Here is a 12,153-nt window from a genome sequence, read left to right as displayed (position 1 = left end):
TGGATATGTTTGCTTTATACAGTAAGCGGTTCAAATACAGATTCTGTTCCCAACACTGATAAGCTGTCTCAAGTAAGGGGGTTTTATGCTCTGTCCTCAAGAGATATTATTATCTTTTATGTTTTATCTCAATCTATAGAAGTTAGAAATGGATTACAAACATTTCTTCGAGCATGCCGTTTCCACTTCAAGTGTTTTCTATATCACTTACTAATATAATCATCTTATAGTACACTACAAAATCTTCTTGATTGAAATCTTATATTAAATATACATTGAGCTAGAAAATCTGGACACCAAATTAATGACGAGGAAGCAATATTTCTAAAATTATATTTACACAGCAATTGATATCTGATATTGAGCTTAGGCTGTTCTTGAACAATTTTCCTATATTGAAGAGAGTATTTTTGAAACGTAGTATCTCGAGTGCTCCTATTAAAAGAATATTTTAGTAAATGCAACTATATTATCGAATTCTAAAACCTTTGGTACAGTTGGCCCTGGTTTCGATTCCCGATAGGAGAGCATATAAATTTAATTTCGTTATTATTCATTTTCTGTAATCATCCGTCTCTTTTAGTGTACAGGACATAACGTGGAACATTAAACTAATTACATTTTGTTGATGAACTAGCTATTTATGTGTAGAATTTGTTCAAAGACACCCTCAGTTTTATTATTTGATTGCTGGTCTTTTTTACTTCAAATATTTGTAGGGGCCACGGTGGCTTATAGAGCATTTAAATCTGCACACTTTCTTCATTCCACCGTTTCACTCACTCTTATCATCACTGTCCCTTTTAACTTCCAAGGCATAATCATGGAACATAAAACTAAAAGATTTAATTTTTCGAATCTCGAATGTAGTACTGAATATTTAAGAACAAATATATTTTTGCTTTATTTAAAAATGACGGTTGATTTCACGAGAATTTACGATATCAAAAATAATTAATTTGCCATATACACTTTATACTTACTGTAAACTGATAAATAGTAATTGTGCTACTTGTGATTTAAAATTATATTTCGTGAAATAAAAGCTTAAAGAGGAAGCCAACATAAGTTACCTGGGGTAGTGCAAAGCTAATTTGTTAACAAATCATTCATAATGAATTTGATTCGGCATTTTACAGTTTGTATCTGGAATAATTAATTCTGCATACAGTGAGAAGGTTCAAAAACTAGCGATATGATTTAAATGTCTCTGTATTAGTAAAATTAGGAGAACATAGTAGTAGAAATTCACCCAACAGAGAGAACTACCCAATTCAGTCAGTTATAATTAAAACTTCTGCGGCAAAACTGACTTTGCTTCAAGATAGGTGGTATAAAGTAAAAAACTATAGTACGGTTTTGCAATATCTTATCAAATTAAACAAAATCATACTCCTTCTATTTTGTCTGGGGCTTATGCAGAGTCGTGTTGGTGGGTTTCCTCGGGGTTTTTCCGTTTCCTCCCACTTTCTTCACCATTTCATTCATTTCTCATCATTACCGTCTCCTTTAGCCTAGCCGGCAAAATCGTGGGACGTAAAATTCAGATTTCATTTTTCATTTCTTATACATAGTTGTCCTGACGCGTGTTTAGAACCATACTAAAGAGTTCGACTAACATGTTTCCTGCAGTAGTCAGGCTTTTAGTATGACGCTAATCGTACGTAAAAACGACTCTTCATAAGACCCCTTGGCCCTTATGCAGAGTCGTTTTGACGTCTGATTAAAGCCATACTACGAGGTTGACAACGTATAGTTATAAAAATTGTATTCAGAGTCTCTGGTTAGGACATCGTATTTGACGAAGTTAATCACATTTGACTAATTAATCTAGAGCAAGGCTAATCTTTTACCCTCAGTTTAGCGTGCGACACAACATTTCGGATTTCGTAATGCATCTATTTTCATTTTTAAAGACTACGCATGCGCTCATCTACTTTTCCGTAGTTGCCACATTTATTTTTCACCAATGCATTGGTGTTGTGTAAGTTAATCATACCCAAATCAACGTTTTAGTTGTACTCAAAGTAGACTCTGAATTCCAAAAGAGTGCACCTTCCTTAGTAAAATCTAGTATGCCATTAACTAGTCCGAGACAAACCGACGATTAACTCATTCTCTCTGAATACCACCCCTTATGTCCAGATAACCCATTAATCTTCCAATGGACTCTTGGGGACCACTTGGTTTGTTTACGCAGAAACATGGCGTGGGCCGTTTTTACTGGGCTGAGTTTAAAGGACTTTCCAAATTCCATTTACTTAGTTAATATTACATATATAAAAGAAAGAAACATATGTTTGATTATTTCACACGCCGTTCTTTTAAATTAAAATTAATAGCTATAAAACAGAGAAAATCTCCCATTGCATTTTTTATGCAGAGAATTCGAACGGCATTTTTTCCCCTTGTTATCTCCAAATATTGAAAAGTGTTTGAAGACATATTTTAATGGACATTTTATATCAAGAGTTTACAATTTTTTTTGGATTTAAGTATTAAACTAGAGAAGGAGGTCTTCATAAAATTATTTGAAGACCTCCTTCTCTACTTACGTTGGATATCCCCTATGTCGAACACTTTTTCTTAAACCAGGAGTATCGAACATCGACAATTTTCACTGTAACTAGTACCAGTAATGATTTACAATTTTTCTAAAGTACAAGTACTGCAGCTCACTTCACCCGTTTTCAAGTAAATTTCCAACCTTTCTCTAATTTCTCTTGAATTTGTTGCATTCAAATTTCTTCAACACAACGAAATACGTATGGATTTAGAAAAGTCTAATATACTTGACAAAAACAGTGAACAGTAAACAGCAGACAGTCATTAAAACTTGCCGGAAGAAAATAAAGACTGAAGAATGAACTGAAAGACAACAACGAAAAGTTCAGCTGTATACGTATGTTGTGTTTAGTTCCCAAATTGTTAGTGAAGTAGTCAGGACTTTACAATAAAAGAGACCTGCACATAAATTATTAATAGTCTGACCTTTTCAGAAATGAATTGTTTAATTGAATCTACTATATTATGCGTACTTCGGTTGAAGTATAGGTATCATTTTGTGTTTAGTGCGCAGACATTATAAACATGAACTAATTAGAGCGGGATATGAGTATGAGCGGAGGAGAAGGACGCAACACATCAGGAAATTTAATGTGAGTATTTTAATCAATCTTAATGTACTATTTGTGATTTCGACAGTTTTTCGATTAAAAGAGTTTGCATTATATGTTTATACATCATAACTTCAGTGATAATTCATTAATCGAGTTCCTTGCACTTGACGCTGCTATATCGGCATATAAACCTATATTATGAATGATAATAGTGTGCAGATTTATTGTACGGGTCCATACATAAATGCATTGAATATGCATTTCTTTTTCAGCGAATTGACTCTGTATCGTACACAATCATTTCTAAGGTGCAGACTTACATTTCTTTGTTCAGATTCACTGTAGGAGGACTTGGTAATAGTTAAGAACAGCTACTTCTTATCTCCCGTGCACGAGGATACATCTTACTGTTGCACTACCTAAACACCCTAAGTACAAGGGCAAGAACTCAGTCTATTACCTACTTTTTAACATCCTAGATAGTCAGTGAATAATTCCTGAAAGTATGGCGTTTCTCGTCCTTCCCTAAATAGGAAGTACGGCTCCTTAACTATAACCGAGGACTTTAGTGTATGTACACGATAAGAACTATTGGACAAAAGGGTTAAGTTTAGAGTTGCCCCTCTGTTTTTTTAATAAAAATAAGGAAAATTTACAAGAGAAATGAGGTAAGAAATTATGATTTGGAGTTCTTATGTGATGTTTAGATGTGTAAGTTTGGTAGTAAAATTAAGTTTAATACGAGGAAAGATGTGTGGAAGTTGGTACTATTGGTATTTGTAAGACGCGGAAGATTTCATGATTCAGCAGCATGCCCATTTTATGTCGAGAATAGAACCCAACGAACCCCTGCGGAGCTTCTAACCCGTTCCTCCTACTGTATAATAAATCTTCACGTTTTAATATTTTTACTGCTTTTTTGTAGGTTTGAAACTGGATGGGTAACTCTTTAACTTAAGCCGGACAAAAGACACTAACGAACTTTACTAGGGGACTACTAAAAGGTACGAATACTATCTAACGGAGTCAGGGCAGGAGTGTAGCAGGGAGTGCATGGGGTGCGTCCGTAGAGAACAGGCGCGTCAGCAACAGTGGGTATACATGTAAACGATATACCGCAGAACATTGTATATGGCATACCTTGCCTTACTTGTTACATTATGAGGTTAAGTTCCGAAGTTGGTCGTCTGCTTCTAACAAGATTTTGAAAATTTACCATTAAGAAATGGATAAGTTGTTCGTTGCATGCTTGATAATATGTAAGGAGAGCTTAAGTTGGGTTTCTATTTTATTTTATTTATTTATTTTTTTAATAAGCGGTTATAAACATGGAATTATTTGGCAAGCGGAAGTAACCACTCCGCGCAAGGCTGCCGCATCGTTGGATTGTGGGAAAGTAACGAGGTTCTGTATTTTGAACATGGCTGCAGGTGTACAGATACTCTATTTAGTCACGCTCCTTCCGCAGTGACGAGTAATTAAATTTTAACTATTAATTTTAACAAAATGAAGTCAAAACTTCACTAATCCTAAGCTAACCCGACCCTACCTACCGTACTTATCCTTACCTTGCTCTACTATACCCTACCCTACTCTATTATACCTTTTTAAAGCGGTCGTAAAAAATAAAAATTCTTAAATTTTCGTAGCTGTCACTACGCATTTTAATGAACACCAGGTGAGCGACCAACTTCGAAATAAATGCCGATTATGTATTTGTATGGTACTAAGGACTAATTTAATACCCCGATATGTTTTGGTTGCTGGTACATTTGCGTTCCAAAATAACATGACATATTACTAATGTATGTAAATTTCACAAATATGTGAATCCCTTAACTCTCGGATACTTCTATGGTTGCGGGTCATGTCGTAGCACACTAACTTCAGATACTTTACTGCATTTCACTTTGCATAGTGTGGTTAATGGCTACACTATGGACGAATCCATGCCTAACAGGGTAGATTTTCATTATTGTAGGCTGTTTCTGTGAGGTACGCATCTCACAGGTAAGAATACAACATATTTCAGTTATTTACACACTGGTCTATTAAAATATTACACATTTGTTATGTAAATTTTACAAAGGTGGGAACTGCACCGTAAGTCTACACCGGTATTCACATGAACTCAGTACCAAGCTTTTGTAGTTAAGCGTGAAATGCTAATAGCATTGTGTATGAGTTATGTACAGTGGACGAAGTGAGACAGTATGCCATACCACCTTTGGTTTTTCAGTGATCCAGACATACTGTCACTGGATAGTAGATGCTATATATCTTTAATCAGGGTTGGCAAAAACCATGGTTTTTATTAAAAAAACAAAAAAAAACAGTTTTTTTTTTGGTGTAAAACAGGTTTTTATGGTTTAAATGATTTGCTCTATATATTCATATCATATATGGACAGAAATAAGTTTGTTTCGCCTTAATGTTATTATGCAACAACCGGGTTATGCTGGAAGGGGTCACATAGGCTTAAAGCGGAATAAAAACCGCTTCTCGAGTTACATCCGAGAGAAATTGTCCTCCATTTGAACTCAGAACCAGGACTAATTGCCCACAAATGCGACACGTCTGCCGACTCACTCACGAAGGAATCGTGATAAAAAGAAATACGTTGCACTGATCTTTACATGCTTCTTAATATAATTGTCAAGAGTCATTTCAGAAGGACAAAAAGATAAACAGTTGCACAAGTGAAACCATTACACAGAATTACATATGAACAATTTCAAAGTACTACGGAGTACTGAAGAACTAAATTACTTCAAGTTAGTTAACAACGACTTTTATTGGTCCAAATTAAAGAAATACACCGACTTAATCTGCATATCAATAAGAAAAGTGAATAAAGATACGAATTATTTGAGTCCACTTTGGCTCAAACTCATTTATACATAAATAGTTACCAAAGATACTTATTTCACTAAATGCCTCTCGTGGGTCTGTATGACCCCCCCCCCCCACACACACACACACACAAAGTACGACATTTTTGATGTATTTTATCAATAGTAAACATTGAAACGAAACAATATTTAGAATTTTTCTTCGATTGCAATTACATAATAATAACAACTACAAAGAAATCACAAAATAAACATTTATAAACTTGTAAAAAAAAGTTGCTTTTGTAGTATAATCTTTTTGAGTAATGAATGGGGAATTTAGATCTGAATATAATACGAATAATATACGGGAGTGAAACGTAATAACCTACAAATGTGTGTTCATCAAGATTTTACAAACACTTACACTTTTACGAACATTTTTTTTTTTTTTTTTTTTGTTTTTTGGTTTAAACCAGTTGGTTTTTTTGAAAAAACCAGCTGGTTTAAACCAGCCAACCCTGTCTTTAATAAATCCATTTTTGTACACAGTAATTGATGAATAACTTTGCAATTTTTTCTACCTTTTGTTTTTTTAAAATAAGGTGTCTCCAAAACTTAATCTAGTTTATATTTTGATATGCCATACTGAAATATTTCTTATATGTGTGGGTGTCTTCTTGCCGTAATGCATATAAATGTCGTGTTTTGAGCATGGACGAATTTAGGGGTCGTCTGCTGTACGGGGCGAATTTTCCGGAGGTTTCGAATACTCTTGAGTCGAGTGGAGTCCGGGAGTTTTCTTGTAGGAAATTGTTAATATAAAAACTCGGTTCTTGAACACTTTCGTGTATAATTTTCTATAATACACTATAAGGGGGTATTTCTTTTAACTTTTTTTTTTCCTTCAGGAATTTGTAGGCGGGGAATCAAAGTCTCTTCATGCTCCCTCCCCCGTTACTAGAGAGCCCTCCAATGGTTTTCAGTCATTAGGTAAATAGAAATACAACCTTTTAGACAACATACCCACACTGTATTTTAACATGTAGATAGCCGGTATGTCGAGTAAAAATCATAATAAAACATACCGCCTCTGCTTTTTTTCCACTTCGAACACTGGTTATGTGTATTTATTATTGTACGTTAGTATTATTGTACATTTTATTATTGATTGTAATGTCGGGACTATTCTACTATGTTGGAAATTATTACGTTTCGTGTCACATCTCGTGGAGCGAGGATCAAAATCAGTATTTGGGTGAAATTCCGAATACGATCATCAGATAAACTACATGGAAAGCGTCAGAGGGAGGACTTGGGCAATGGGAATGGGAATTTCATCAGTACGAATGAAATAATCATCATTCGTTTATTACCAGTATTTGAAGGAATCTTTGACGAAATGTAATTTCTATAATACGAATCGTTGTCTTGGAATCTAGTTCGCATTATATTTTTGTACCTTTTCAACAAGATTTTGTGGTTGTGTAATAACTGTCCAACAGAATGCTTTATTGCCGAAAATCCCTTTAGCACTGAAAGAAACGACATTGTCTTGGGATAAGTTCATTTTAAAAGAGAGCTAATCGTTAACATCTTGTTATGATTTATCAGGTAATCCGAAGAGATTTTCACATGCATCAAATTGTATCTGCATATAAGTTTATTCCGTGTTTCTGATATAATTCATACGATTGTTGAATTACGGGTAAATGATGTGGGAAAGATTTTTTTTTTTTTTTTAATGACCGGTTCAGCTATGAGAAAATTATGCATAATTACTTCCTTCGGTGTTGTTGATTCTTTGAATAAAAGTTCTAGTTTTTGAGGAATTTTTTAGGTTAGTTTATGAATATTGTTCATTCTAGGTTTGGACTTCCTTTGCTGTAATTAAAAAAATAAATCCGATTAAGGCAAATCACTTTTAATAAATAATATGCTGCTGTTTCAGCAGTTTATCATTGCCTTCATCAGACATATCAAACGAAGGCACTAATACATTTCCAAAACTGTAACACTATTATTCATTAAAAGTGATTTGCTTTGGCCGGATTTATATATATATATATATATATATATATATATATATATATATATATATATATATATATATATAAAATTAAGGTTAGTTTACTCGGCCCTGCTCTTACATGATTTCATTCTTTTAGTTTGATGGAATACGAATATTCGATTGTTTTTAAGGTAAAACTCATGAGTTCTTTCATGATGTTCCTTATTCTATTGGCAGATATATATTTATTACACATATCCCTGCACATATTTAAAATATAAGTGAGAAATAATAATAGCCACAAAATAATTAAATTTTTAAAGCGTTTTCTTTTGTCGTAATAACACATATTTGAATAAATTTCTTTAGTTGGTGTGGTACCTAAAGTAATTAGAAACTTTTAGAAACTTGAAATCAGTTATATGAATTGTGACATACTAATGATATAACTATATTTCTGAAAGAAGATCACCAAAATTAAAACCAGAACCGAAAGAAAAATATATTTTTTAAAAAAAGGAAAAAGAACTTTCAAGTCGCGAAGTAAACACGCAATGCACAAGGTTGTAATATGGCAATGGCGTAATCCTTCATAATTTCAGTTTCAGCAACTTCCTCGGAAAAATATAATTCAAACTCAACTATTATGAATATTCAAGCAATCCATTTCTATCATACACACGTTAAAAATAAAAGAATAAAAACGTAAAACATTAAAAGTAGTGTTCTGCCTAGAAGCTGGAAACTTTCCCCCACCCCCATCTCCATGTAGTTATATACAAATGAAACAACGTCCTTTTAGAATTAACAGTTGCAAATGTACGTGCGAGTGCCTCGTACTAGCGCCTTCACACAAGGAAAACATACACACACATCGCACATCAGCATCACTGGTGCAAATCGCTGGGGGATCAGAAGGACATGTCCCCTCCAATCTTGGAACTACGAGGAGTGTACCCCCAATAATCCGATTTGAAATGTGTTTTTAGGGAGAAATGTGGTGATTTTTGTCCGATTGCCACAAAGAAAAGTGAGATAAAATTGATGTCTCCCCAGAATAAACCTGTAATTGCCCGCTTTCCAACGTTGAAGACAACTCTGCTCTCCTGATCCTCCACAGCATTGTTTCTCAACTTCATAAATATTTTGGACATCGTTTAAAAAAAAAAAAAAAAAAAAAAAAAAAAAAAAAAAAAAAAAAAAAAAACGATCTTACCCGTCCTCCCAATGTTGAAGACAGATTTGTGCCGCTGATCAGAATTATGACATCAATCAAATCTCATTGCGTAAAATCATGAAAACTAAATACACTCTTGCGAAATATTTGTTAACTGCAGATCGAAATATTTTCAGAGGAGTGGGGGGGGGGGGGGGGAGTACTACAAATCGATCAAATAATTATAGCTAGTGCAATGAGTTTACAAGCCATTCAGTATTTTCTCAATGCTACATTTCTTCTAGAACGAAAAACAAACATCAGTTGAAAAAGAAACTCATGAAACCACCATAATTTCGGACTACTTGAATGTTATAAACACCATAAGTAAGCGTTATGTTGAATTTGTTTTAACATGATCAAGTTGACGAAAGACAGACCAGTAAAACACAAGGTAAGAATATGCTTAATGTAAAGTAAAAATCTCAAATTAGACTAGAATAGTGATGGCCAGTTTCTAACACACTGCAGGCCAGATCAAAATAGGAACTAAATTCGGCTACCATTTTTCATTATCCTCCCCTTTCCAGAGGGTGTGAGTTAAGTAATACACTTGGCGACTTCGTATCTTTCTTTTGATCATGTAGATCTTAAGCTTCGAACATTGGGAAGCAATTACCTGTATGATACCAGTATCTTCATTTTTCTAAAAATCCGCTCGATACCAAACAGAAATTACTTTAAGTACACATGTATAGATATATCTGATATTTAGGAGTGTCGATTTTAGCTGATTTCATTCTTATACTACTACATATTGTGAAATCTCTCAGTATATTTACTAATCACGTAATTATTTATTACTCTTGCATGCTAGATTTTACGTTGCAGATTTTACTGTATTTCACTTCACTACGTTACCCTATACTATAGTGCAGTACATTTTGTGAGCTTCGTTTTGTGGCATTGGTTCAGAGATATGACATCATAGCAGCAGCGCCACCGCCGCTTTGGCCTATAAATTCAGCAGCAACCAGCGGAGCAGTACCAGTTCTCTGGTGCTCCTCCTACTGTTTGCCACGGAACATTAGGAGTAACCTAACCCTATGCCTCAAGTCTGCCACGAGACTCTTGGCTATTCCTCACATCCTGGCTTAGCCTGCTACGGGGCTGTGTTGGGGATCCTTCCCCAGTTGCGTAGCCTGCTACGGGGCTCTGTGACTACTAACCTCCTCACTGCTTGCCACAGAGCTTTGGGGATTCCTTTCTTCACTCTGCTTAGCCTGCCACGGGGCTTTGTGGAGATCCTGCCCGCGGCGTCACGGTCAAGGACCACCTATTTTTAACCTAACAAATTTAGAGGAGAATGACTTTGTAGTATTTCTGCAAATATTGTTATTTAGTGAATTTTATAATAAAAAAGCTGGTATGAGAGTCGATTCCGAACACTCATTTTATTACCTTGCTCTACCTACAACCTATATGGGACAGAGTTTTACAATATATATATATATAAATTTTAAGAAATTATTTCAAATATGTGGGAAGTATTTTGATGACAGATGCTTACTGCACCAAAGAGATCAGGTCAAGAATTGCCGTAGCCAAAGATGCATGCATATAACAAGAACATATCACTTTTAACCCCGATGGCAGAACATTCTTAGTCTTTCTGCGATGAAGTTTTGTGAGTCAAAAATTTTCTGCAAGAATTCCAAAATAAAAAATCAGGATGATACTATCATGTTTTTTATTGCAACGTTATGTGAAGCATGGTAAACAGTTTTAAGCGGTATCCCTAATTCGAGTTAAACTGTGCTGTGAAGTCACATTTTTTTGAAAGAGTTTTGCTAAAAGAAGCAGATTTAATATTTATGATACGATACACCGTATTTTGTAATGAGAGCAGCTTTAAGGAATTTTCTTGCTTTTTTAATATCCTGATGGGGGTCCAATTATGATAATGTATGTAAGCTGGTCTGTTGTTCCGATATCATCACTAAGTCCATCCGTTCCTGCTGGTCTTTTCTCCATCACATTAGTAATCACTGAACCCCAGCTTTCACATATAGCCTCAGACAATGGTATACTCAAACAAAACATCGTTAGCTTTACTGCAACGGAGCGTTTGTCTCGGAAATCGGTTACTGCCAGGGTTAGCAAAAACCATGGTTTTTATTGAAAAAAACAACGGTTTTTTGGGTTTAAACCAGGTTTTTTGGTTTAAATAATTTGCTCCAAGTATTTATATTACATATAGACAGGAATAGGTTTGTTTCGCCTTCGTGTTATTATGCAACAACGGGGTTATGCTGGAAGGGGTCACTTAAGCTTAAAGCGGAATCCAAACCGCTTCTCGGCTTACATCGGAGAGAAATTGTTCTCCATTTGGACTCGAAAACGGGACTAATTGGCCACAAATGCGATGAGTCTTCCGACTCACTCGCGAAGGACTCCTGATAAAAATACGTTGTATGTCAAGAGTCATTTCAGAAGGTCAGAAAGATAAACAGTTGCACAAATGAAACCATTATACAGAATTATATATAAATCGGGAAACTCCCGTCTTAGCCATTGGGAAAATCCTAAGCAATAACGGACAAATCCTGTTATTGCTTGGCATGTAAAATTTTTTGGTCAACGTATCATAATCATTACGTTAAAACTTTGGTACTAAATTACAAATTTAGTATGTAGATATTCAATTAAATTAAAACTGAAAGTCCAATGCAAGCTAATGTTGGAAGCTACGTAGGCAATCGATAAATTTTGCTAATTTCTATAAATACATTTAAGCAGTCTTAGTTATATATATATATATAAAACCAGGCATTCAATAAAGCAGAAATATACAGTATGATTTCGTTTCGTATGTTTAGGCTTAACATTCTTGTGTCATACTTAGGTTATTAAGAAGACTTTCACTTAAAGTGACATCTGAACTGCTGCTTGGTTTACACTTGAAAGAAAGAAGTGTTGTGGTTCGACCAAGAATTGAACATGGGATGCCGTGATTAAAAGGTGAAAAGAAGATAA

At 34.7% G+C, this 12,153-nt stretch overlaps 1 protein-coding gene across 4 annotated transcripts in view; it reads left to right on the top strand.

Annotated features, from left to right (window-relative positions):
- Positions 1–2,827: 2,827 nt before the first annotated feature.
- Positions 2,828–12,153, top strand: part of GramD1B (GRAM domain containing 1B) — a 197,093-nt gene continuing 187,767 nt past the window's right edge. For 2 of the 4 annotated variants that reach the window (XM_081758773.1, XM_081758776.1), the window contains exon 1: positions 2,828–3,158. In XM_081758773.1, coding sequence (XP_081614899.1) covers positions 3,112–3,158 — 47 coding nt within the window. In that variant the 5' untranslated portion in view covers positions 2,828–3,111. The remainder of the gene's footprint in view (positions 3,159–12,153) is intronic. The other 2 variants (XM_081758775.1, XM_081758772.1) reach the window with 1 other exon arrangement.

Source organism: Thermobia domestica, chromosome 5 (assembly GCF_964235325.1).
Source record: "Thermobia domestica chromosome 5, izTheDome1.hap1.1, whole genome shotgun sequence".
Taxonomy (NCBI): Eukaryota; Metazoa; Arthropoda; class Insecta; order Zygentoma; family Lepismatidae; genus Thermobia; species Thermobia domestica.
Note: the sequence above shows the minus strand (reverse complement) of the source record. Positions and strands in the feature narration are given on the sequence as shown.